This window comes from Manduca sexta, chromosome 8 (assembly GCF_014839805.1).
Source record: "Manduca sexta isolate Smith_Timp_Sample1 chromosome 8, JHU_Msex_v1.0, whole genome shotgun sequence".
Taxonomy (NCBI): Eukaryota; Metazoa; Arthropoda; class Insecta; order Lepidoptera; family Sphingidae; genus Manduca; species Manduca sexta.
In genome coordinates this window covers 9448748-9473129 of record NC_051122.1, presented here as the reverse complement: position 1 = coordinate 9473129, position 24382 = coordinate 9448748, and the positions used below count along the sequence as shown (strand labels likewise).

Genomic DNA, 24382 nt, shown 5'->3' with positions numbered 1-24382 from the left:
TCTAGGTATATCGAAGTATCTCAGGTTTAAATTAACTACGGATTAAACATAACTAAATCTAGACCGGTTCTCGAAGACGTTCGCCACATCAGACCGTCAAACGTATAATTTAATGTGCCCTAACACATAGACGCTAGAATGCCTAACAAAATAAACCATAGTTTCATTACAAGTGACGCACAGCGCCACTGAAAAGGCCACATCTGCGCGAAACCGTCATAAAATCAGCAGAAACGCTGCCTCTGTTCGCGCTCATCCGGCCTCAAGTCCCTAAAAAGCTCGTGGTGACACCTCCCACCCCGCGCCGCGCCCGGGCCCCACCCGCGCCCCGTCCTTGTCGCACCGGCGACACTCGCGACACTGCTCCCGCCGGCCGACACACCGCAAGCGACAAACAAAACTCGAGCGAAACTCGCCTCTACCCACCACACTTTTAAAGCTAACGCTCCAAATCGGGCGACACATTAGAGGACATTTCCATTTCGTATACAAAACGTCGTATCTCCACCAATCGACTGGCGCAGGCAACTTTATATTGTCGGAGTAAGGATGATAATCGCGTATCCGAATTAAAGGTGGTGTAAAGACACAGTTTTGAAATGTCACGCAGTGTAGTCGTCTCTTTTCTCCGAAGTCCTGTCGCATCTGCCCGGCTCCTTTGGCATCCTTCAGCATGCATGTGTTCCCCCGCATATCTTTCATCCCGCTCTGCGACGGCAGAAGCCCAGTGTCCGGTCTCAACGAGAGTCAGGCGGTCGTGGTTTGAGGCGCGTCGCTCCATGCGCGATAGTGTTCGATACTACAAGTGTTACAGTGACATGGACAGTGTAGTGTCGCTGTGTTTGTGAGGAACAGCGCAAAAAGCATTCATGATTCAGGTCAGTTGGACATTTTTAAGCGTAAACAATAGGATTAGCGCTCGTTAGCGATGTTGTCTCAATGGGTTTTGTTTTCAGATTTTCTGGTATTGTGTCGGCGCTTTTAAGTGGCGATACAATAGATTATGAGTTATTGTTTAGTTTATTGCCCCTGATTTTGAATGACTGCGTGAATTTGCGTATTATTCGCTTCTTAGTAAAAAAGTCTAAACAACTTACTTTAACAAGCGTAAACATATATTTTGTTCTGAGGCTATTTTTTGTATTAAATCTATTTTGACGATATAATAATAGCATCATGTACCTATCTTCTAACATTCTAAATTATTAAAACATCAACCAAACATTTATCAAAAATCCACCCTAACAAATTCAACAACTTAAAATCATTGAAGAGAAATAAACAATTGAAACGCATTGATCATTGCAAAACAATTAGTTGCTATTATGCGGAGACAGCATCGTGTAGGCGTTCACTAATTGAAAGTGATTTAATTACACACATTAAAAACATTTCGTAAACTAAAGGTCACATAATTGTTAGCTATAAACGTCGTAATTAATTTATAGACGCCTTTGTTACAAAAATTGTGTGAAAAGGGCCCTTGAAAAACTATGTTATAGTTAGCCCTAAAGACTACTAACGAATAGTTTAACAAAAACTTGTATCACAAATTGTGAGGAAAATGTCTAGGTGTTCATAATTTCTCGAACTCAATTTTTCTTTCTTACTAATGATTGGAAATGTATGTTAGGTTGTTATTTTATATTGAAACCTGTTTTATATTATGGAACTTATATTTTAATTGTAATAAATAGAGATACATTAATATGAAGTGCTTATTATAGATTAATCAGCTATAGTTAGAAATGAAATACTACTAATGACTTTAAAAAATAAGAAATTAACTTCAGATTAATATAGGTATTAAATGACGATAATATATTTTTATGATATCATAAGTAGCATTTAAATTTAGTATATAATTGATAATATAAATCAAACGTACATGTATTGTGTGTGTAATAGCTACAATATATATTTTTTATATTATTTTTCTTTGTACGGTACTTTCTAAGGATTGCTTTTAAAGTTAAATTGTGTACTATATTAATATATTTTTAAATCATATTATTATTCAGTACATTATTACTAATTAATGGTTTTAAAGAAGAAATAAATAAAACATAACAAAAGAAAGAGATCTTTTGTAACGCTAAAATGTAGAGTTCAACAATAAAAACAAATTATATATTTAGCATACAATACATAAGTTGTAACTAAACCACCTTTGGTTCGACGAGCTTCAAGTGTTAGAAGTAAAATCTACGGCAATTTCAATCAAATTAAATCCTGGTTTCCTCTCTTGATTTTTTCAAAATTCACAACATAATTACTGCCATGTACTATAATTACATATATCACTTATAGTTATTATTCAAATTGTCAAACCACATTTTGTATTTGACTAAAATAATTACCCAAATAATGAGAGCTTAAAGGCTATCTTTTGAACGCGCGTAGATTTTCCGTCACGCACTTTATCAAAACGGAATGACCTCAATATCTTTGTTTACTTTAGATGTAGGACTTTGTATCGTTTGCAATAATATCAACAATTTACTAATAAATTTATTTACTTTTACTTAAAGCCTGTTTTATAAGTTTTAAGCCAATTTTCTTTGACTGTTATGGTATGATACAGTTGATATAGATAGTACTGATTTTATTACCATTTATTTCGAAGTATAGATTAGAGTATGATGTATGGTCGGCTTATACATTAATGACACGAGTAGCGCTTTCTCAGAAGTTGTGAAATAGCCCTTTATATGTGAGGCATATAGTATAGATTTCCGTAATAGTCTAAGAAGTTTTTAAAAAGAGAAGCATACATATATAATTTGAAGTACCCTATAAAAAGTATATTAATAGAGTTTTGGTTATATGGCGCGGGTTCGAGCTAATAAAACCATCTCATAGGAAAAATGATTGGGAAATTGACATCTAAGCTCCAGTGAATAATATGCGAAATGTTCCCGTGGTATTTGAAAGAAAATTCTTGGCCAGAGTTATAAGGTAGTAAACAAGCTAATGTTCTGAAAGGTAATACATATCTAATAATAAATAAACAAATAAAATGCTTTATTCATCATATAGGCGAACATAGTTGCACTTATGATAAATTAAGGTACATGATAATATTTAATTATTAAATAAAGCCGCTTATGTAACTAAAGACAATATTTATTGGACATAAAAATAAATGAAAGACTATAAAGTAAACAAAGAAGCCAGCTCAGGTTGGCAGCAAAGATATGCAGAAATACTGTAGACTAGGAGCCCCGTTCAGGCCTCTACAGCAAATTATAATGTCCTGGTTACTCTTTTAGGTATTGTAGTAGTGGTACTCATCAGGCGAATTACAAGCTCGCGGTCCAGTTGTATGAATATGTACTTACAGCAATTTATTTTTTTATGATAGCGGTCGCGACGCTCTGATCGTGCGCGGGTGTGCGGCCTAAAATTTAGAGAACTCTATAGAAGTTGGACGGCTGATATTTTAAATATTTTTCCAGTTACATTTAAATTTAAAAAAGTGCCTACAATAGTAACACTCAAAGTATTTTTACAGAAAAAAATATATAATTTATTTTTCTACACACCCGTAAACACAACACAAAAAGTATAAAAAATCACGCAAATTTACAATACTAGGTATACAATGAATTTATTTCAATACATAAAGAACAAAAAGAATACATATAGAAAGATTATGAGATTTCTCTTTCTATGTAAAATAATGGTGGTATTTTAATTAACAATAAAATCCAAATATAAGATATAAATCCATTTTCTTACAAGTAACAAAAAATTTGGAGATCTTATAGATGGTGAGAGAGATCTATCCAAAATACTAGAATAAAGAAGACATGTAATAAGTACAATAATTATAGAGCACTAAATATAATAACAAAAACTAAACATATTTTTTTTCGCTTTTTATGTTCAACCGTCAATACAAAAACTGATAAAACACCTAATTACGATATTTTTATGTTACACCAACTATTCTGTATTTTTTGGTCATGAATGTAAATTATCAATTCATTCAAATATCAATAATTTTATAAAATTCATTATCAAATCAAATATTACCGCCGGTCATCAATAGGGTAAGGTTTAGCCAAACCTAAAGCAGTTTGGTGGAGGCCTAAAGCCTCTCAATAGAGGAGACCTATGCAAAGCAGTAGAAAAGTAAATTCGGGGTTGCCATTATTTATAACGACCCAACTGCGCCTGTAAGCGACGATGGCCTAGTTGGGTGTCGAATGGACTTTTATAACTGAATCAGGTTATCTGAACCTTAAGCCACTGCGTCATATGTAGGTATCTCGTAAAATTATGTTAAGTTTCTTGTAAACTGCTATGAAAACTATAGGATAATGTACTTCAAATTTTAAATATACTAGATTGACACTCTTAAGTTTTATTTATTGTTGTTAAAGTAAATTTTATTTCACAGTATTAAAGCAATATACTTAGATAGTACTCATTTATTACCATTTATTTGGGACGCATATATTAGAGTATGGCTTTTGTATTTGGTCGGCTTATACATTATTATACCGAGGAGCATTTTCTTAGACGTTGTGCTACAGACCTTCAGAAATTCAGAAAAAATTACTCTTCCTTCTACTTTTTTATCTTCTTCGAAATAGATTATATGCACGGGTACAGCTTCATAGCTTTTACCATTCAATTTATTTCTGCTATAAAGTAACTGTTGCTATGTTGTAGCCTCTAGCTTGAAGGACATTACAATCTGTATTGATACTAAATATGATGTGAAGTGCCATACAGTGCTTCGTAGATCTAAATTCTTAGTTATGATATCTACGGTCATGGGCCATGGCGTTTACCGGCTGGCGAGCGACTGCCTAGTTTTGTCATGCTCGTATTTATGTTTAAAAAAAATATGTAATTTTAGATTTCTGAAATAATTCCTAACGATACAATGTACTATGTAAGTAACTCATCTATACATATTATAAAACATAGCCCCTTTTTCTGTCTATCTGTATGTTATCGATTTTCTCAAAATCTACTGAACGGATTTTTATGAAATTTGGTACGGAGATAGTCTAAGGCCTTGGGAAGGTTATAGTGGGACTTTTATCCTGGAAAAATCATTCACGTGTGCGAAACCGCGAGCAAAAGCATTATTATAATATACTTTATAGAATTATCTCTAAATGAATGTAAGGAAGTTGTCAAAGACGCGTAAGGAGTTGTTTCCAAGACACACTGAAGCCCTTGGACCGCGTTGTCTTAGCACGTGGGGGTGTAAGCGATGCCTCCCGACGCCCATGTTTAACTGCCGCCACCGAGCTGATGTCGCGTCCTAATATAAGGATTCCTTGTATGACATTATCTTTTAATAGTAGGATTTATGAAGACTAAGTGTAGCTCGCGGCGTCGCTCGCTTAAACATCCTTTCTCACTGCAAAAGTTCCAAAATATAACGATAGCGCCATCTATACGATGCCTGCGCTATTATTTAAACATTTTGATGAAAGTTCAAATGTTTCCTACGCGAGCAAATTGCTGGGATAAAAATATTCTATGTGTTAATTTAAGATATGGGCTATCCATATGCAAAATTTCATCCAAATCAATTCAGCTGTTGCTGTGTTTACTTCCTACAAACATCGTAACATTACATATATATTGGAATTTTATAATATTGGTAAGAGAAATACTTTTTATAAATATTACGTCTATGGTAGAAATAAGAGAGCTATTACTACTTAATATGTTAAATGCGAAAGTTTACAGAGACATTTAGATGTTTGTTAGTAGCAGAGGCAGGACGGGACGAATTTAATAGTAATTTGACATACAGACAGACTTACCTTGATTATTTTAAAGGTTATTTTTATCCGAGAAACAATGAGACTATCGTGAATACACAAACAGGGCCGTGAGAGAAACTTGTATTTGTTTAAAAAATCACTTTTCTTTTTTTCACATCAGTGACAGTCTTGAGTGTCATGTCACGTAGTCGCTAATATGCGCGAGCGCACGGAAGTACTATAGAATCGGTACAATGTTATTTTTTATGAACTTTTGTACTATGTACCTAAAGCCCTATTTAAATAGACGTAAAATTTTCTACGCTGATATGTGGAAAAATAATTTAGTTGTATTTTAATTGGACACGTTAAATACATAGAGAAATATTCCTTTCCTATGCATTTGTCTCAATAGGTACCCACAACAACAAGTATATTTTTAACGTCTTTCCGATAAATCTTTTATTTTCTCTGGTCAATATAATATTGTATACGCAAAACATAGACTGAGGTACAAACCTTACACAAGTTCTATTAAGCTTTTCACCATGATATTAATCTCTAGTGGACGCTCGAGCACCTACTCCTTCGATCAAGCTAAGCCCTAAGGCAACAAACAAAAAATTACATCGATCATAATCTCATACAACTAAACACATATTATTATGTCAATAGCGATCATTTCTAACGTTTCTAATAATTTAATCTATCATCAAATTGTAAAACTGCGAGATTCGCAACAGATGCGCGTGCGCCGCGAGCGTGACACCATTAGTTCCGAGAAGCGCCGCCGATCGCAGCGCCGCGCGCCGGCCGCGGGCGGTACATCTGAATTGATACAATTGCTGTACAAATATTACCCGCGATAATAATGGGGCAAACATGCGGAATATGTGTTGTAACGGTTTTGAAGCTTGTCAGCGTTTGTATAACGCCGTAACGCAATGTGCACATATTTTGCCTTCGTTGTTTTATCCAATAGCAACCCTATCGGTAATTATTTAAGGTCTAAAGTAAAATTTTTAACCAGATTTAAAGTTAAGAGGCTGATCGCAGAAGTAGACACGCGTAAACACGCTATTGCAAGTGTTGTAAATCAACATCGGTGGTTCATACCTAGTGTTGCCCAAATGCAAGAACAAGACGAGACTTAGCCAGTCTTGGTCTTGGTCTTGCGCCAATACACCTGATCTTGGTCTTGGTCTTGCGCTCCCAGTCTTGGTCTTGGTCTTGGTCTTGCAGCAAGAGTCTTGCAAGTCTTGCAATTACCTATTAGTCTATTACTATTTATTAAAGTTTACTTTAAATCTTAGAAAAACGTATTAGAATTGGAACATTGTGAGCTTGAATTAACATAGCCATAGTAAAGATCAAGCAGATTAATAAATAACTGAAGATTTGATAAGAAATTCGAAAAATCAACTGACCTATATGTCGTTTTCCATGGAAGTAACTGTTTCTTAATAAACATTTATGATTTATAAGCTTACATTTGCTAAAACATGTAAAAAAACAAATTAATTACAATAACTTGACTGTATTTTAAAGAACAATACTTATCTGTCTAGAAAGAGATTGAACCTTCAACTTATAAGAAATTTATTTATTTACTCTTAAAATTCGAAATTTATTTTGCATGAGTATACCTACGCCCTATGGCGGCAATCAAATAGTGTCAAATGTTATGATTTCGGCGTGGCGGCAACGATTGTTTTAGATTTCAAAAGAAGCCGCCGGCGCGTGTATCATAACCATGTACTTCCGAAAAGCGGCAAATTTCTTTGAGAAGTAAGTACAAAACCTTTGATGCCGCATTATCAAAGTGCCGATGGTTAAAACATAGCTATGCATGCACTCAGTTTGATTTTAATAGATATTTTTTATTCGCTATGTTTATGGTATTAGTCGTAATGCGCATAGGTCCAGTTTTTCATATTCTTTGATACAGTTTTTGCGTCTCATAGAATTCCTAAGCGTACCTACCTATACACCGAACTGTTACACCTAACTACTCAGTGAAATAGCGCTAAGTCCTAGCTGCAAGACGCAAGAGTCTTGCAGGCTATGTCTTGTTCTTGCTCAAGTCTTGCACGGTCAGTCTTGGTCTTGGTCTTGCTAAAAATACGCGGTCTTGTTCTTGGTCTTGGTCTTGCAAAAACGCAAGAACAAGACCAAGACTGCAAGACCAAGACTGAATTTGGGCAACACTATTCATACCTAATAACACCGAGCACTAAACTGACTACTCTTGGAATGACTAAGTTGTTAAACCTGTTAAAATACAAAATATTAATAATAAACAATTCTTCTATAGCAAAAATCATACATGAAAAATACCGTAAAAATACAAAACAGTGAGCGAATTCTCAGTAAAGAGAAGAAAGCACATGAAAAAGATTATTCATATAACCAACTTTATACTCTACACACAAGTTAAACAACGAATAAAATACGTAAAAACTCTGAACATCACTTCTCATAACTGGCAAAGTACATATTTACAGTCTTTATACGCTAAGTGCTAATTACATTGGACTTTTTGACATCCATATTTGTTGAGCATTATTACATAAACGTGGCTACGTGTGAATTCGTGGTTGAGTGATATAAGTCATATTTCTTTGAATATAAGAACAAAAAGACTAACTTGACAAAATGGAAATCGAGATGCCACTTTGTCGCAATTATTTTGGCGGACACAGAATAAGTAGAGAATTGAAAATAGAACTCATATATATATATTAATAAAAGTTTATGACTGAATAATGAATTTTATAAATAGTTTTTTCTGTTCAAGTCTGAATTAACTGATTTTGTTTTAATTAATAACTGCTGCAGTATAAAAGCTCTTGATGATAAAATTTCATACAGCATTGAAATATCTTTGAATATGTATCGTAGTATAGATAAATCTTGTCTTACTTTAAAACATTATTGATATTCTATAACATCCTGTAATACCTACGCCATTAAAACCTTTTTACCGTGATATGGCCCAACACCATCCAAAAAAAAGAAAAGTGATAATCTGTCCAGTTCAAGACAACGGTAACAACTAAAAAAACATACCTTAAGATATTGCCAGGTCAATTCAAATTAATCACACTAATCTTTAATTAATTAGAAATTCATGCACACAGTTATTACTTACCAACAATATTTTATATCGAAAATATACGTTAAAACACACACACACACACAGTCTAACCACAACTTTCTTCAGCAGGAACACGCCGCGGGTACATAATATTCCCGGCAGTGGCCATTACGGGCGCGGTGGTTTATTGAAATAAATCGCCGGTCATCAACGGAATGCATAGTCTAAGCTGAGCGCCATTAGCGAGATTGGGTTAGGTTAGGTTAGCCAGTTTTGTTTGTCAATTTATGTAAGCTTCGCAACGGGTAATTGTCGCAGGGAGGTAATCTCTGATATTCATGTTCTTTTACGGTAAATAAAGCCTTAGAGATAAGACAGGGTAAATAATGCTTTGAGATTTTTTATCAAGCAGTTGTATATTATTATAAAATTAATGTTTTGTAAAGGATCAAGTCACATGAATCCTTCTATAAATCGTAAAATAATAAGAGTATTGCTAACTACACGTGTTATTCATGAATTTCGAATTATATAAAATAGGTGAAATATTTAATACAATATTAAAAACTCTACAATAACGAATCTACAGAAACTACTTAATATGTTAGAAATAGTTAAATTATCAATTATTAATTCACAATATCTTTATTCAACTTCATAAAATGCTATGTATTTACTTATTTTCTCTACTATGATATTCGCAAATCGCAAACAGACAAAGTTTTCATCTTACAGCGGGCGGAAAATCGATACCACAGTTCAAGGTCACCGGTCAAGGTCACTGATAGTAAACATCTGCTTCTGTTTTTATACTTAAGGTGGTAGCTCAAGGTCCATTTTCATACATTTTGTTTCGGCTTTAATCTGGGTAATATGACGAAATTTTAAAGGCAGAAATATCCATGATTATTAATTATTTTTACATTTTTCTTCAACTGCGAGAACTAATCACTAACTAGACGTGAATTTAAATTCTTTACTTGCCAATACTTGTTTAGTTACCCAGATTAAAGCCGAAACAAAATGTATGAAAATGGACCTTGAGCTACCACCTTAACGGAAACTATGCAACATAAATCTAAACAATGTGTAATGTGATCTTAGAAAATAATGATAATTGATATTTTGGAATTATAAATTCCTTCTCTATATATTTCAATCATATTATTATGCTTAAAATGAGCTATATAACAATATTATGCATAATAATTTTGACTTTAAATTTATGCATGTAGAGTTTAGAAACTGTTAGCGCCATCTGTTTTTGAGTTCCAAAGTTACTTTTAAATGTCTCAGAGCACGACTTTACACGTTCGTATAAAATATTAAACGTTCTAATCCCCTTTGGCTTCTAATGGATTTAAACATTCAAATAAAGAATTTATATTAACGGTAAACAAATTTTTGATTCAATTAATTATGGATACGAATAAAAAATATAAAAATAAATTGCACATAATCTTATAAATTCGACGCACATAAATCAACCGTTTACACCGTAGGTATAAAGAAACGCCACACGTCAACGTTGAGATCGCATCTTTAAAAACTGTCAAATTATGATCCGTGTTTTTATGCTTTACATTAACATCTTTCTTTTTTACTCTTTTAATGTGTAGTAATGGTGCGTACACACTAACTTTTAAAGGTTATTAATTGAGAATAATTTTAGACGTAGCATTTGGGATTTAATTTTAATTAAACGCATTTGGGATTTAATTTTAATTATTTATTGCTGTAGTTGATATTGATATTAATATTATAACTTTATTGTGGCCATAGCATAATATTTGATGATAATTTTGTTTAATTACGAAATAAATTGTCGCAAAATAAATATTTGGGATATTAAAATATAAAAATTAATTAGCAATACCTTTCCTAAAACTATATCTCACAAAAGCAATTAAATTTCACATTGTCTGAAAAACGTATCCTTTCCAAGAGCATAAGAACAACCAAAATAATTTGTGCTTCTCTATTCTCTACTATATATATCTATGTCCAGATATACGCCTGTATTTATAACTACGATTTACTTAACTAGATGCATGTATCTATACTCATTTATAACTATTAATTGATCCTAGAAAATCGTAAGACGCATTAATTGGATTCGACCGCTGCGGTCGTTCGTTCCGCCTCATTATATCCTGCAGTAAAACACGTCAAATTATACATAAACGCGTATTAGTACATAGACAGATGCAAATCGCAATGGACGCCAGCCACTTTCACCTACCAGCAAATCTTCACATTATTTAACACATTCGTAGACGCAAAAACAGAACTAACTCAATGAAAAAAATGCTTTATAATAACAGCTATTTAACCAAATGACCGCTATTAATTCTAATATATGTGAGTAACAAGTTAATAATTGCATATAGGCAAACTTTACACGTGCAATAATAACTTTAAATCGGCAACATTATGTTCAGGCGTATACACTCACGGCCGTAACTCAATAAGCCGAGGCGGGTTTCTATCACTCCACTCATCACTTACCCTGTCAAGGCACGTACACATCAGATAGTGGCCGGCACTGTACGCCCCAGGGCCGCGAGTGTACTAACTTTGCACCTAATAATTTTGCACCGCAATTATATTTAGCGATTATAATGTTGGCCGACGTTTTGCGACGATCCGATCCGTGGGCGGTGCGGTCGCGCCGTTCCCACTGTCAGTTTTGATTGATACTGTGCCTGATTGATTGGCTTTACTGTTTAAACGGCCAGTTTTTTTGTGCGTGTACTTGTGAGTCTAATTGGTTTTTAAATTTGGTTGGTAATGTTTCACATGCTATTGTTCGCGCCTACTGCATGATGGAAAAAACTGCGCCGGCTGAGATAGATATTATCGCTTATTACAATAGGCATAATAGAGGAAAAACTGCACGGATAATTGGTTAATTTACTTCTTGTCTGGTTGCCACAACAAATGTCTTTTTAATACATTATATTAAAACTTAATAACTTATCACACAAATTAGATTATTTTTCTATTTCAAAACGCCGTACGAACATTGAAACATAGGTTTTTTTTGTACCTACTTACTACATTTATTATAATTTACGTTCTCCTGTACTTTTTGCTTTTACGAATAAAAAAGAGCTAAATGTAAATGCGAGACGTGTTTTACATGCCAAATTTCCTTAAAATGCGCTGAGCGGTTTCTTAATTAGAAAGAAAGAAAATACTGTATTAGTCACGGACGCAAGTTTAATACAGAAGTATTAAAAACATATTATATACAAACTACAAGCTATAATATAACTAAAGGTCTATTTCGGGATGTAAGTAAGCTCATTATCTAATAAAATATAGATCTAACCAACATTCACTTATCTTTAGACTCTCGCAATTACATTATATGGGATAGGAGCCTTTAGGTAAGCAAGATTTTAGTATTTTAACCCGCCTACCCTTGTCAACCAAAGTAAGCAAACGTCTTAACCTTTCCAATGTTTACCTAAGTGTAGGTATAATGTTTACAAGTTTTTATTGTAACTTATTAAAAAAAAAATATTGCTGACGTCATCATTTTTCTGATACCCCCCCCCCCCCTCTCCCGCGTTATGAAAAGGTACTAATATGCATAATGCGGTCCGCAAAACATTGTAATGATAATTAGATTTGAGATAAAGGGAAACCGGCAAGAATCAAGTTAGTGGACCCTTCTCCACCGTGGGACAGTACATAGTATGATTAGTAAAAAGAAATTCAAAACCATATCAAGGTAGAGAGCAAAATATTTTTACTTCCCGAAATCGTCAATCAGTCTGCTACGCTTCCGCTAACTCACCGTAAATAACTTCTGACCACTCAAGAAACATATTGTATTAATCATCTGCCTATTTTCGTATGGATATAAATCAGAAAATGTGTTAAATATTATAGAACAAAAACTTAAAGTAATGTAAGAAGAATTTCGTTATCTAAAATAATAGCGCTTAAAATATTGTTATACCTAATATTATTACCTTAGGTCCATATGGTTAATATTTGATTAAAATATTAATTGAATAAAGTTTTTATACAATGAGATAGAACTACGATATATAGTCATCACCATAACTCAAACTAAATGTTTTATTTATTCGAATAGTTTTTCACAAGGTATTTTGAATCATTATACCACCGCTTCGGAACGTGTTAGCGTTGTGACGAATAATTGTTTTTTTTTTATTTTATTCCAAATACAAAATTTAAAACTTTCTTTCAAAAATATTTTGGTCGGCGGCATTAAAATAGCTTCTTAAAAACAAACCCTAAAAGCTTCCTGCCTAAACCTACATACCTACTGGCATTTTCCAAAATTCCAAGAAAACCGAACCTTTCGCAAAAATAAAGCAACACCTCTTATCAGTAGGGTGAATGGCCCTATTGTAGTCCGGTGTCATATTGTCTATTATCTATTTGTCTCACATACGGCCGACTTCAAAGCCGCCGACTTTTTTTCTAAGTAACCACCCATTGTTTACCGAAATGGTTTTTACGGTTGCGTGCCCTTTTCATATTTTTGCGTTATTTGCAAAATGTACAAGTATTTTACATATTGTTTTTAGTGTTTTACAAAAGAATAAGAGTCAACGAGTTGTTAAAGTATTTCGCGGAAACAGATTAGCTGGAATATGTACCTTTAGGCTATAATGTATGTACTTTAGGTTATTATTACACCAGTTTACATGTTACAAAATCGTTTGAAGTTTTTATTATTAACTAAATAACACACAAATCTTATTCTTATTAAAAAAGCGAAATTGTGATAATGTTTAAATGTTTGTTAAAAGCAAGCACAGAAATAGGCGAACGGATTTGGATGAAGTCTGGCAAAGCACAGACCATGTTCTGAATAAACACATACACTACTTGTTATCTCGGTAATTTGTTTCTATAGGACATAATGGGAATTTTAATGTGATTTTTGAAATTGATAGTCGTACTAGTGGTGTTATAATTCATTACTGTGTTTTAGGATTTTTTGTAAAGGGAAAGGCTTTTCGCGGACGAAGCGACGGGCAACACCTATTTATATATATTTTTGCTATATTATAATTTTCCATAAGAATATTAAAGTTTTACGAAGTCTGCTAACGCGCACTAAACCAGCGCGGTGGACTAAAGCCTAAATACTCTCAGTACTAAAGCATGTCCGCGCCCGGCTAAGGGATTTATTTAGGCTTGATTTATATAATACTTTTTTTTTATAATTCTAATTAAATTCCCTTTAATAAGATTTAAGTTACGAAAAGTATGGAAGAATATCAAAACGAAAATATTAATTAGTGTCTTTTACTTCTTTCTTTCTCATTTTTCTTATATTATTTATTCAAGTTTATGAGAATGTTCGGATGGTAGTTAGAAATTACTTCTAAAATCGCTGGACGGATTAGGAAAAAAATTGGCACACAGACAGTCCATGTGAATTTAATATTGATGGATTTATATCTAGACTTATATAAGTATAAACATAATATAAAATATCAATATTATGCAACACGTGCCAAATTAAAATCCCAATAATCATATAAAACTATTTTTATTTGCTACAATAAACGTTATCCCCACTAAGCCTAACGACAACACGTGACATAGGCTCAGTCCATAATCCCTATTGTTCGCGCAGGTAGGTCAAGGGGTACCCACCCCCACCACAGGGCGGTGTCTTAAACACTTGTGTCACAGATTAGCAGGATTAGTCGTGTGGTAGATCTTACCGGTGGACGGTGACAGGAACCTTTACCTTATTAAGTATAATACAGTGTGCGCAATGTGTGACAGTGAGAACCATTTGAGTAATTTGACTCAATTCGTGAAACGTTGGTGGGAAGACGGTTATTATAAGGTTTGTTCTATTTTCAAATTTTAAATTGCGAATTCGATTTTTTAAGATAAATCAATATTAAGTTTCTTTTCTATTTTTAAACTTATAGCTAAAGTATGTATGTTAACAGTTTTATTTTTAGTCTACGCGAATCTAAGACGACAAACCCAAATTCACCCACGCTAATTTCAACCTTAATACCAAACCGATCGATACGTTATCCAATTATTATTTAATACCCATAACGCGAGGAGGCGCGGTAAGCCAGATTAAGATAAACCGGCACAGCACAACGCTATCATTACACGCATTATAGTGGACGTTGCCACTAATAATCATATTGAATCTAAATTATGAAAATGTGCCTCGGAATTGGGTATAGATTATGGTGTCGTCGTAATGAGGTCCCTGCTCGTAATAAGATCACGCCATTTTGAAGGTTAGGCAGAGCACTAAGCCTAAGTACTATAGCATTTTCGGGCTTAGGTATATCTATGGTATGACTTGTGTGATGAGAAATCGTATTCCTGGCAAGAGAATCAGTGAAGGGTGAAATTTTTCAAAAGGTAATTAGAGCCAATGTAACAGTAAACAATAACTAAGACAAACTTAAATAAACCTAAAAGGAAGCCGGTAGGAATCGGCTTGTATGGACGTTTCGCCACTTCAGTCCGTCAAGTAACACGCCAGATGAACTTCATTCTAATTATTTTCTAATTTATCTGGTTTCGCGATAAACTGAGCTAGAATCTTAAGATTTGAATAATGTCCCAAAACATTCACCGGTTCGTAGTACTGTCATAATTGAATTAATAAACGCTACTGACCACCCACGCGGCGCCATCTACACAAATATTGATGCGAGTCATCATTTTATTGTCGTTCCGTGTGTATTTTTTTAATTTGCAACAATATGGCGACATGCGACACGGCTGACGTGGGAACTAGGAAACTGACACGTTTAATAATTTTAGTGTTTTAAAAATAGGCAAAGGAATTGAATTTTTACAGTCTTTACGCGGAGGTTAGACGTCGACGATCGAACGTCGGGAGAAAATTATGATAAAATTTATGATTAAAATAGTTTTATTAAGATATCCTTCAGCCTTTATCTGCATATTTAAAAAAAGTTATGAGGTCACGAAACAACTGACACGGTTACTATGAAACTAAGAAAATGTACTTCGCAATAAAAACATAAAATAATAAAAATAACATATTAATGTAGTAACTAATTTATATCTATCTGTATGAGATATGATAGAATTGGTAATATGTCAATTAAGAATTTGCATGGCATCATACGTATGACCACTGACGCCTTCGACAATCCTCTAAAACTATCAGATCTACCATTACTGGTGTAACCAGAGTAAATATAAATTAACCACCCGTCGCAATTTAACCCTTGGGTAAACTTAATTATTAGGTAAATTGCTGGCTACATTCTTAAACTCAATCTGTGAGTACAATCGTGAACAGAAATCTTTGTTTAAATATTTTTTTCTTGTTTATTTAATCATTTTATATTTATTTGAAACTTCAACGGCTGTTTTTGAACGAAATGATGAGTTAAAATAATGCTACCCATATCATTTTCAAATTAATCATCGTCAAGCATAGTTTGTTACACTATTATTGATAAACTCCACTTTGTACTTGTCTACAAATTAATATAAATAAAACGCATTACCGCTCCCATACATCTTGTATATTGCTTTAACTTCACTCGAACTGATTTCAGCACACCCACGTGTTCCCAAGAACGCCTTAAGCCTCGTTCAAATCGCAATCAATCTTGAGCTAACTCTAGTTTACGAACCGCATTAAGACATCAATAGATTTCTTTACATTAAAATACACAATTTATAATAATCTAGCCAGTTTACACCACATCAAAAGGCTATAATTTATTGTAAACACGATACGGCCGTCATAAATTATAAAATCTCGTATAAATATTGATTTCAAAGAAACTCGTGTTAAAATTTAATTTTGTTCTAAATTAACGGTTTGGGCACTTGTTTAGATTTTTTTTTGTTTAATCATTATGGAACGGCGTGTGTGTGCGACGATACGGGCCGGTCGCTACATGTATCATGTCGGGAACAATATGGCATGCCACGACAGCGATGCAGCGGCGAAAAACGATGTTCGCGAAACGTAGCTGGCAAAAAAACACACACGTGCACCAAACGAGAACTTACATCCACGTATTAAGTCGCATATTACAATGGCACGGATTGAAAAGCATATGAAATATGCCCGCTTGTCCAGCGCCGGTAGGCGTGGGTCATGCTGGACATTGACAAGCGAATGTGGTCTTTATCGCGTAGGACTAAGAGCGACTGAGGTCAAAGTTACGGGGTCAATCACCTCGACTATACTTTTTTGCGATTTTTTTCCTCTGCTTGTTGACAATTACTTGTCAAATTCCCACAGTGGTACACGGATCGCCTTATAAGAAAACGTTTGGACGTTCCAATAATGTCGGTGTTTCGCGATAACTTCACGGTGCAACTTTTGATGTTAATTCAATAACATTTTAATGTTGAGACATATTTCTTTTAAAGTTCATTGCTACTGAACATAATGTTGATAGTTAGATATTACGTTATACCGTCATTAGACAACGAATTATGCTGTTTCGTACACAATTGTCCTGTTTTTTTACTTACAATTCTCACATTCATATATATCATATAAGCCTCTCACAATATCTACCACCTTTATTTTAAAGGATACAAGTTTTCCTTATGTCGTAGTTTACGAACAATGAGGGAAAATTATTTAAGCTCAAAGAATATCGCAGCAGTTGATCGTCCATAGATTTATTTTATCTGTGATTTCATTAAAAACAATATAACTATTATTCAAAATTAAACCAACCACAGATTAAAAAAAGACTGAAGCATCAATTAACCCAGCGTACTATGTATTATCGTGGCGCCACCTTGGTTACAAAAACCACATCAACATGAGCTGTTCCATTTTTTAAAAATAAAAAATGCATGTCCGTTTACCTCAATGACATATTTAAAAATAATTTAACACTTGTTCCGCCGAATATACGTCCGAAAATGTATTATTTAATTAAAGTATGAATTTACATGGGGGTAATAAGGTGATTGGGTAATAGTGGGGTACGCGTCGCTTCGTAATCAACCCGTTTCGGGAAATTAAATATTTTACCGCAATGGAAGGGTTAAGTGTTTATAAACATTGGACCAAAGCGATTTGAGTTGTTGAGACTGTAAATTAACCTTGGCGAGAATCGGGATCTTGAATTTCGTTTACTATCGGTTTTAATAACTTTACAAGATATTATTTTTCCGTTACGTCATTTAGAATACAAAATTTAAATTTCGAAATAAAATAAATTTAAATAATGACACAAAATTCGAATTCCCAAAGAAACACACGAACGTCTAAAACCACCACAATTTAAAATCAAATCTCTAAAGAAAATTACATACAAAGCGCCCTATAATTACCCAAAAGAGTTTGTCCAGACGTATATTTTTCTTAAACGACATTTTATTATCCCGTGTTTATCCATTTTGTGGCATTAGAAATACTTTTTTGTGATTGTTCCAAACGGCGATTTAATTTTCCCCAAACGTATAATGATGGCTATGAATGTTGGACGTCACGAATAGTGACAAACTGTTTTAAAAGCGATAATAGTTCCATTGCAGGGTTGAGGGACCGGTTGCATTGTGTTTTTAACGGAGCTTTTATTAACATTAGTTTATTTTACATATTCAAATCCGCTGCCAAAATTACGGTTGTATTTATCGGGCTAGAATCGGTCTGATAAGTCACCAGTGTAGGTGTATATTGTGCCTCGCATCTCACATAGATGTTTATTACTGATGATGACTTTATTGTAAACCTACTGGTAGTGTAGTATAAGTAACAGTACTTACTACAATTGCTACTTTCTACGATTGTCAAGCATTATCAGTATATTTGTTCTACTTTCCGGTTTAAGAAGCAATTTCTCAACATCATATAAAAAGTCATATCACTAGCAAAGCTTGCATCAACAAAATTACACAATAGTAAATAATAACAGGCTTATCGAAATAGATATCTCGGCATGTCTCAGTTTTTTACCAACTAACCAGAGTTTAACTTTGACACGCCGGCCCCGAATGCTTACCAAATGAATAATAATTTAGTTTACGGATTAAATCGTTTCAAACACGCGACACCCAACCACTTTTCTATTCTCGAGTCGAGTTGAAACCATCATTTTACACAATTTTAACCAATTGCTTAGCGTTCTCGGAATTAATTTGATATTACCCTTTGAAAACGCAAGGTGTGGTTCCGTCCGATGTTTATATTTGACGAGCTATTTGAACCCGTAGTTAGGTTTTAGGGCTCGATAATCTTTTCGATTTAAAAACTGTGTAATTTTATTGTAAATTGGACGTTGTGTTGCCGCGACATGTTATTTGAGGTATTGGTACGTTTTGCATAAGGGCGTTTAATGTAAATGGAAGGTCAATTGGAGAGATTCAAACGTTTGATAATTATACAATATTATGACTGTAGATGGTGTATCGCTGAGGTTTTGAGGGACGAGAATTTAGTTAATATTTAAGTCTTTAATTTTTACGCATCAATTATTTTTTAACGTATTATATTAGACTGTTCCGTATAGGGTAAAGGCTTTCAATTATTATTTAAGTAATAAAATTGAACAAACTTTTAAAAAGAAATATTGTTACAAGTGGAAAATCCCCAACTGCAATGTTACAAGTCCTTTGTCATTTAACTATATTTACAAATATTAATATACCTTAACAAATATTACGTCAACTAATTGTTTAAACATAAACTAAGCATATAAGGAATAGCATTCCTTACTTGAGTACAAATAAATTAAATCTTTGTAAATAAGGTAATGCTCATATTGCTACGTAAATACGTAGGACACTACGAAAGGGTACAAAACTTGTATATTACATCATTATTGACGAACAGTTATTCTAAATAATTGAGGACATGACCACAAATTGAAAGGCAATGGTTGAAATGATCATCACAGCTTTTCTTTAAATCATTTGACTAGCTTGAAGACAAGTCTAACTAAAATTAACGAAATAAATTTTATTGTTTCAGGAATCACAGTCGAGTAGTGCGGAAAGATGGAGCGGTCACGGATCAGAGCACAGCATGGCTTTACAGCAGATCCTCAAACTGCAGGAAGCGAGAGCTCTTCACAAGACCTCTCTCTTACCCATCTACAAAAAGAACGACCTGCCTTCTCCATCGGGGCAAGAAGACTTCGAGAAGATGAAAGAAAAGAAAACAGAGCTATTTGATGCAAGAGCGATAGAACAAGCAAAATTGGAGGCAGAATTCAGAAGACTAATGGAGCAGTCTGGCAAAGACATCCGTAATGACGAGTCTCTTCAATATTTACAACACATGATGGAAGCTAAACATCACTATTCATATCTGAAAAGATTGCAAGAGAAGGAAAGGAGGGAGAGTTCTTTAGAAAATACAGTAGAAGTAAAGAAAGAAGCTATGTCTCCTAATCATACGCGGTCGTCACCAGTTCACAACCGATCACCTCATCGCAGACAGTCTCCAGTGGAGGTGTCACCAAATAACAGCATTCGCTTATCTACCTCATCAAGCCCACTTTCAACCACTAGTCCCGTTAACTCATCTCCTTTAAGTCACTTGCAAAATATGCAACCCTTCGATTTCCGTAAACACAAAAATGTCAACGAAAAGGATGAAGGAAGGAAACCGTATGATGCAAGCTCAGCGGAAAAAGCTATCGACTTAATGAGGAGTCAGTTTTTTAATTTCCCACTGCACGCAAATCTTCCTTTGCCTCCCATCTCCATGCCATCAACATTCAGCCATCCAGCAGCTATGGTGGCAGCTCTTAGTCAAAACCCTATGGGACTAGCATCACTGCAAGCGCTTTTACCACAAATGTCAGGAAAGTCAGTTGATATTCCTGAGAATAAGTCAAATAATTCCTCGAAAGAAAGATTGGAAGAATCAAGAGCTGAAGACGAAAATGTACTTAATTTAAGTAAAGATGCTTATGTGGATGCACCTCATAACACTAGAAATATTTTATTAGGTAAATGTATAAGCCCACCTAAAAGACAATGGGGAGCTACGCAAATGCCTTTGAACTTGGGAACACATTTCATAAACCCAGCAACTGGTAAGAAGAGAGTCCAGTGCAACGTATGCTTAAAAACATTTTGTGACAAAGGAGCCTTAAAAATACATTTCTCAGCTGTTCATCTCCGTGAAATGCATAAATGCACGGTCGAAGGCTGCAGTATGATGTTTAGCTCTAGACGATCAAGAAACCGGCACAGTGCAAACCCAAATCCGAAACTGCACTCTCCCCACCTAAGGAGAAAAATTTCACCTCATGACGGTAGAAGCGCTCAGACTCATCCAGTCCTCATATCGCCTCATGGGGCTGGATTGAATATACCTCCAGTGATGAATCCTATGCATCCCTTTGGATCATACCCTCTCTTAAACCCTCCGCATAATTTGAGGCAATTCTCACCGAACATGCCCTTGGATTACAAAAACAATGTTAACATGAATTTTCCACCGCCATTCGACCAAAATCAACCATTGCGTCGAGAATCAGATTCTACAGAAAACAAAGATCATGATGGTCAAATGGAATCGGACGAAGATGACGGCATTGTGGTCGTAGCAGGAGATGACGATGACGATGATGTTGACCACATAGATACCAGTGATTACTATTCCAACCTAAACAAGTCAACGGGTTCAGTAGATGGTTCGGAGACAGATTATGATCAGAGGAGCATCAGTGACAACAACGAAACGATAGATAATACTAAAGATAGTAGTCCTGAAGTCGTAAAGCGAAAACGCAAGAACTTAAACCCGGTCAGATTACAAAACAGTCAGGTATCTGAAAATGGATCTGTAAGCCAAAAGCGAGATCGTGATTCTGATAGCGAAAAAAGTTTAGTCGATCTTAAAAGGGTAAAAACAGAAGATTATCAAACTAATTGCAACTACCAACAACCGCAAAATGTTGAACCTGTTAAAATAAAACAAGAAGCGGTTACAATTAAGGAGGAACCTACGGAGGTTTCAATCAACCCTCAAGACCTTCGGATTAAAGAGGAACCTACAGAAAAAACTGACACTTTCAAATCTAGCACTCCAAATGATGGACAGTTCTCCTCCGAAAATGCTTTAAAACGACTAGAAAGTTTATCGAAAGGAGAATTTCCTAATATCGCGAAGAAAAATGATAATCATTTGGGTCCTTACAATTTAACTATGAACGACTCAATAGATTATTGCGACAGATCTCCTTCTTCATCAGTATCAAGTTATGACTGCCCCATTGAAGACACTCAGGGCCAAATCTACGGCCATTTTGACAACGGCTTCTTTATTAGTACTACCGATGTACCCGTCGACCATGAGAATCCAAGAAAATGTACCGTTTGCGGTAAAATGTTCCAGAATGTTTACATGCTTAAAATTCATTACCAGAACTCGCATTTGAAACTCATGTACAAATGTACTTATGAGGGATGTAAAGCAGCATACTCTTCTAGAAGAAGCAGAGACCGGCACAGCGGGAACGTAACGCTACACAGAAAACTATCGTCGGAAGACCTTCGAGTCACTGAAGAAACTTCCACACTGTTAGAAAGGGTTCGAGATCAGATGGACCTCATCGCAACCTTTAATGAAGAAGAGCGTGCTGTCCCGTACGTGGAATCACATATTTACTACAGAGCGAAAGAGACAGAGAAGATCAAGAGTCCGATGGCTCAGATACCATTCACTCCGTACCCACCCCTTCAATTACCTGAGTATTTGAACAGTCGAGACATGTTTGCGCAGCATCCTTTCCTCTTCACTCCTTTCGGTATGTTACCTAACTTCCCGCCAATACCTTTAGGTTTCCTCCCACCAAGTCTTAACGCATTTGGTTGCCATGCGCAAAACTATTCCCCACCTCTACCACGGAAGCTGAATTACCTGATCGAAGACGAAGCGCCGCGACCAAACAAAGATGGCACGTACCCGTGTCGGGGCTGCAGGGAGTACTTCAAGGATCTGGCAAGCCTGAAGCATCATTGTGAGACCGCCCATTCGCAATCATTGCACAGGTGCTCAGTGAGCGGTTGCAATGCTGCCTTCTTCTCCAGAACAAAACGGAACATTCATTACGAATCTCATGTCACGCAACGGCAAAACGGTAGGAGGATCCACGTGAACCCATCGTGACGCCATTGAAAATAGAATCATATCGACTGGTGAATAACGTTGTGTCTCCAGAGCATTTGTGATGTCGCTTAGTATAACCAAATAGTACTAGTTAAGCTAGATATGTAATTGCCGGTACCTAATAATTCTCAAATCCATTCTTCGTGGAATGAAGCGTGGTATTGAAGTGAATATGGGCGGCTCAGCCGGTGTCACCTAATTTGTGTTGTTAGTAATTTGTATAAAAATTTAATTTGCATGGAGCTGCTATTTAAATTTTAATAAAATTGTATTAGAAATCTCAACATTCCATAGTAATAAATTGTGCAATAAATGTGTAAATAAATAATAGATATAATGTACAAATTTTACTTAAATTAGGATGTAAGAAAAAAAATTAAAAATGTTTTGATTATAACTCAAGGGATATGCATTTGATTTTGTAAATTTGGATAATAGAAATCATTATAATAAAATGCTTATTCAAAGTAAAATAATGTAATTAAATGAATCGATCTGTTTTATTATTAGAATACACCTTGAATTATATCGTAGTTCTCCATCATATCTAATGTTTTGGTGCTAACCTATGTCAAAATTATTCCTGTACATTTTCTGATACCGCATTATCAACCTGTGAAATATTAGTTGTATTTAATTATTAAGTACCAAAAAGTATTAAAATTATAATTATAAGATTGTATTATAGCGACGAAAATATTATACTTCCTTTTGCCAAACGATAATAAAGTAATAAAATGTTTTGAAAATGGTGCATCAATTTATTGTTTTATTTTACATTCAATGCAAAATAATAATCAATAACTACAAGTTAAGGGCTGCGAGCGCCTAAAGTGCTCGCCCAAAAGTCAAGTTTGTATAAGCCGGCTTTTGCCAGGCTAACAAACTTATAGTCAGATTAAAAAAATCTATAAGTTTATTATACCCGATATAAACAAACACATACAAATCATAGGTTTCATGTTAATTTCGTGCTGATATTAGTTTTTTATAACATACCGACGCTTGTAAGGCAATTATATCTAAGCGACAATCTGCATTTTTTTGAGTAGAGTGCTTTAAAGGTTTGATTTTAATATCAAAATTCATAACAATTTAACTTTTTATTTAATAAAGATATAGTCTAATGATATTAAAATTGTCCTAAACCTACAAAACCTAGATCAAATGACGCAGAAAAATATTGCGATTAAAAATATTTATACAATTCATTTTCGGTATATTTGTCGCTTAGATATTGCCTTTTGCCGAAACGTTGATACATTTCCAACGATTACGCAGTATGTACCAACACATAATGTTATTCGGAAATGCTGAAACATTACGGAATCACAGAGAGAAGAATCTCATAGCGGTAAATAAGCTGGTCCAGTAAAATGAAGTATAAACATTAATAAATAAATGTCAAAATCTATAGATTTTTTAATAAATAATTTA

General features: G+C 34.5%; 1 protein-coding gene across 1 annotated transcript; it reads left to right on the top strand.

Annotated features, from left to right (window-relative positions):
- Positions 1 to 720: 720 nt before the first annotated feature.
- LOC115445382 (zinc finger protein basonuclin-2) lies at positions 721 to 23690 on the top strand. Its single transcript, XM_030171623.2, has 2 exons — positions 721 to 878; positions 19793 to 23690. Exons 1-2 carry the CDS (start codon positions 870 to 872, stop codon positions 22943 to 22945), a joined length of 3162 nt encoding a protein of 1053 aa, XP_030027483.1. The 5' UTR covers positions 721 to 869; the 3' UTR covers positions 22946 to 23690.
- The last annotated feature ends 692 nt before the right edge of the window (positions 23691 to 24382 follow it).